General features: G+C 34.8%; 1 protein-coding gene across 1 annotated transcript; it reads left to right on the plus strand.

The window, feature by feature from the left end:
- The first annotated feature begins 2,477 nt into the window (after positions 1-2,477).
- On the plus strand, positions 2,478-4,375 carry LOC145588696 (uncharacterized). The gene is made up of 4 exons (XM_081645309.1): positions 2,478-2,993; positions 3,163-3,223; positions 3,528-3,650; positions 3,783-4,375. Exons 1-4 carry the CDS (start codon positions 2,478-2,480, stop codon positions 4,373-4,375), a joined length of 1,293 nt encoding a protein of 430 aa, XP_081501435.1.
- The last annotated feature ends 228 nt before the right edge of the window (positions 4,376-4,603 follow it).

A 4,603-nucleotide genomic window follows, 5' to 3' on the forward strand; every position in this document is an offset into this window, starting at 1 on the left:
CCAACATCAAATTAGTGAGCAACTCTTAATTCAATATTTCTATGAGGGATGGTTGCCTAGTGATAGGGGAATGATCGATGCTGCTAGTGGGGGTGCCTTAGTTGATTAAACACCATCTCAAGCTAAAACTCTAATTTCTAATGTGGCACAAAACACTCAACAACATAGTAGTAGGAATGATGTTAAAAGAGTTAATGATGTGGATTTAAGTGGTATTTAAAATCAATTACAAGAAAATGCTCAACAAATTGCTACTCTAACCACCTTAGTGTCTAAAGTTGTTCCTGGTAATGAGTCTAGAGCTAGAGTATGTGGTGTTTGTTCTGATTTTTCTCATGCTACTGATGAATGTCCTACTTTACAGAGTGAAGATGTTAATGCCTTAGGGGGTTTTTGTCCAAACTAGGAAGTATGATCCTTTCTCTCACACTTATAATGAAGGTTGGAAAGACCATCCTAACCTTAGGTATGGAAATAGACCACAATTTTAGCAGTTTAATCAATTTAAGCAACATGGTCCACAAAACCCACCACCTAAATCGGCTAGCCCCTCATTAGAAGATTTGGTGAAACAGTTAGCAAACCAAATAGGACAGGTTCATGATCATGGTGTTGAATATCAAAAGAAAACTGACATTCACCTACATCACATTGATACTCAAATAGGTTAAATAAGCACTACTCTTAGTAATTTGGAATCTCAACTCTCGAATAGATTTCCTTCTCAAACACTTGTCAATCCAAATGAACATGCTAAAGCTGTAACACTTAGGAGCGGTAAAGACTTAACATAATCTAAAATAAAGAATAGAGCAGTAGAGAAGAAGGTAGAAGTCAGACCGTAGTTGGTGAGAACAAGGAAAAACATGATAAAGAGAGTGAGAAAGAACATGTAGGGAAGACTAATTCTGATGTGAATTTTTATGTTTCTCGTTTAAAGATGTTCCCCCTTTCCCCTCTCGATTTTCTAAAGCTAAGAAAGAAGCTATGGATAATGAAATTCTAGAGACTTTTAGGAAAGTTGAAGTTAATATTCCCCTTCTTGATGCTATTAAGCAGGTACCACGCTATGCAAAGTTTCTTAAGGAACTTTGCACTAATAAAAGACAATTTCGCCCTTCTAAAAAGGTAAGTATAGGGGAAAATATATCAGCAGTAATTCAAAAGAAACTTCCCCCTAAATGTAAGGATCTTGGCATGTTTTCTATTCCATGTAAAATTGGTAACTCTATTTTTGAAAGATGCATGCTAGACTTAGGTGCTTCAATAAATGTCATGTCTAAATCTGTATATGATACCTTGAATGTGGGTCCTTTGTCTAAGACTAATGTTGTTATCCAACTAGCTGATAGATCTAATGCATTTCCTATGGGAGTTTTAGAAGATGTACTTGTTCAAGTGAATGAGTTAGTTTTTCCTGCTGATTTTTATGTGCTTGATATGGGCGATAGATCAGATAGTGTTCCTTTGTTGTTGGGTCGACCTTTTCTAAAGACTTCCATGACTAAAATTGATGTTCATGAATGTAAATTGACAATGGAATTTGATGGCGAAATGATTAAATACAACATATTTGATGCTATGAAATACCCTAATGATATCAATAATGTTAGTTCTATAGATTCTTTTGATGCATGTGATTGGATGGCTCAGGATGTTTTTGATATTGAATCTGAAGTTTCTGATGGATACGAAAAATATTTGCCTTCTGTTGTGCCTAAATCGATTCCTTCTATTGTTAAGGCACCTGAATTAGAATTGAAACCCCTTCCCTCTAATCTAAAGTATGCTTATTTGGGTGATAATGAGACTTTACCTGTAATTATTTCAAGTTCTTTAAATGAATCTCAAGAGTCTAGGTTATTAAATTTGCTTAAAAATCATAAGGAAGCATTAGGATGGACTTTAGCTGACATAAAAGTCATTAGTGTCGCCATGTGCACGCGTAAAATTTTTCTTGAAAAAGATGCTAAACCAACTACAGAGGCTCAATGTAGATTAAATCCTTTAATGATGGAAGTAATTAAAAAGGAAATTTTAATGTGGTTAGATGCAGGGGTGATCTACCCTATTTATAATTCTCAATGGGTAAGTCCAATTCATGTGGTGCCTAAAAAGAGTGGAATAACTGTTGTAAAAAATAATAAAGGAGAGTTTGTCCCTACTGGAGTTTCTAATGGATGGAGAGTTTGTATTGACTATAGGAAGCTTAATCAAGCTACTAGAAAAGACCATTTTCCCTTTCCATTTATTGATCAAATGTTAGAAAAGCTTGCTGGACAATCTTTTTTTTGTTTTCTTGATGGTTATTCTGGTTACACACAAGTGCCTAGTGCTCTTGAAGATCAAGATAAAACCACTTTTACTTGTCCTTTTGGTACATTTGCTTTTAGAAGAATGCCTTTTGGTTTATGCAATGCTCCTGGAACTTTTCAAAGATGCATGTGAGTATATTTTCTAATTTGATTCAACAAGATATGGAGGTGTTTATGGATGATTTTACTGTGTTTGGTGATTCATTTGATAGATATCTTCATGCTTTATCTCGAGTTTTGAAAAGATGTGTTGAAACTAACCTTGTTTTGAATTTTGAAAAATGTCATTTTATGGTTGAACAAGGTGTAGTTCTTGGTCATATTGTTAGTGCCAAAGGTTTAGAGGTTGATAAAGCTAAAATTGATGTCATTAGTTCTTTGCCTTATCCTACATTTGTTCGTGAAGTTAGATCATTTTTAGGACATGCTGGCTTTTATAGACGCTTCATTAAAAATTTCTCTAAGATTGCTTCACCTTTATGTGATTTGCTTGCTAAAGATGCTGTTTTTGATTTTAATGATGAATGCAAGAAGGCTTTTGATGATTTAAAAGACAAATTGACAAGTGCTCCTGTGATTAGACCCCCTGATTGGTCTTTGCCTTTTGAAATTATGTGTGATGCTAGTAATAAGGCTGTAGGAGCAGTTTTAGGGCAAAAGAAGGATAAAGAGTCTTATGTGATCCATTATGCTTCTAAATAACTGGATTATGCCCAATGCAATTACACTGTAACTGAAAAAGAGATGTTTGCGGTTGTTTTTGCTGTAGAGAAGTTTAGGCCCTACTTATTTATTATAGAAGAGTCACTCAACACCTAAGTTGCTTAGGTGGATGCTTCTATTACAGGAATTTAATGTGGAAATTAGCGATAGAAAGGGTGTTGAAAACCCAGTTGCTGACCATCTAAGTAGAATTGTACCTAGAGAGGATTGACCTTTAATAAGTAATAACTGAATTTTTTCCTGAGGAGCTTCTTGCATCCTTATATAGAGTTGATACTCCTTGGTATGATGATATTGTTAATTATCTAGTGACTGGAACGTTTCTCCCTACACTCACTAAAGCTCAAAAGAATAAGATTAAATCTGAATCTAAATATTATCTTTGGGATGATCCATATCTGTGGAAATTTTGTTCCGGCCAAATGATAAGAAGGTGTGTAGATGAATCTGAATTTTCTTTAATTTTGACTTTATGTCATTCTCTTGAAGTTAGTGGCCATTTTGGACCTCAACGAACCGTGTTTAAGGTACTGCAATGTGGTTTATATTGGCCTTCATTATTTAAAGATGCTTACATGTGTTGCAAATCTTGCGAGCAATGTCAGAAAACAGGTAATATTTCTAAAAGAAACAAAATGCCTCAACATGGAATCATAGTTTGTGAAATCTTTGATGTGTGGGGAATTGATTTTATGGGTCCCTTTCCTTCTTCTTTTGGTAATCTTTACATTGTGCTTGCTGTAGATTATGTTTCTAAATGGGTGGAAGCCATAGCCACCAAAACCGATGATGCCAAAACTGTTGTAAAGTTTGTCAAGAGTTATATTTTTAATAGGTTTGGTCTGCCAAAAGCCATAATCAGTGATAGGGGAACCCATTTCTGTAACAAAACTTTTAGCACCCTTCTTTTAAAGTATCATGTGACACATAGAGTAGCAACTGCCTACCACCCCCAAACTAATGGGCTAGTTAAAGTTTCAAATAGGGAAATCAAATCTATCCTAGAGAAAATGGTGAATCCTAATAGGAAGGATTGGAGCCTTCGGCTAGAAGATGCATTATGGGCTTATAGGACAGCTTATAAAATACCTATAGGAATGTCATCATATCGCCTTGTGTTTGGTAAAGGATGTCATTTACCTATAGAACTCGAACATAAGTCTTATTGGGCTGTGAAGCAGTGTAATATGGATTATGATTTAGCTGGACAGCAAAGGAAACTTAGTTTACAAGAGCTAGAGGAAATCAGATTAGAAGCGTATGAAAATACTCAGATTTATAAAGATAAGACTAAGCTTTTCATGATAAGAAAATTGTTAAATCTAATTTCACTGTAGGACTGAAATATAATGCTCGTCTGAAGTTATTCCGTGGAGAACTTCGGTCTAGATGGCTAGGACCTTTTGTTATTACTAATATTTTTCCACATGGTGCAGTTGAAATTAAAATCTTGGAAACTAATAAGGAGTTTAAAGTAAATGGTCTTAGGTTGAAACCATTTTATGAGTATGACTTTGCAGGGATAATTAAAGAAATTGACCTTCGATTGGATTGAGGAAGGAAAT

This window comes from Chenopodium album, chromosome 17 (assembly GCF_948465745.1).
Source record: "Chenopodium album chromosome 17, dcCheAlbu1.1, whole genome shotgun sequence".
Lineage (NCBI taxonomy): Eukaryota > Viridiplantae > Streptophyta > Magnoliopsida > Caryophyllales > Amaranthaceae > Chenopodium > Chenopodium album.

Coding starts and splice junctions, on each gene's coding strand:
- LOC145588696 (XM_081645309.1), top strand. CDS start 2,478: ATGGAGGTGTTTATGGATGATTTTACTGTGTTTGGTGATTCATTTGAT. Junction 2,994..3,162: donor AGAAGGATAAAGAGTCTTAT/GTGATCCATTAT, acceptor CTTCTATTACAG/GAATTTAATGTGGAAATTAG. Junction 3,224..3,527: donor CCCAGTTGCTGACCATCTAA/GTAGAATTGTAC, acceptor ATTCTCTTGAAG/TTAGTGGCCATTTTGGACCT.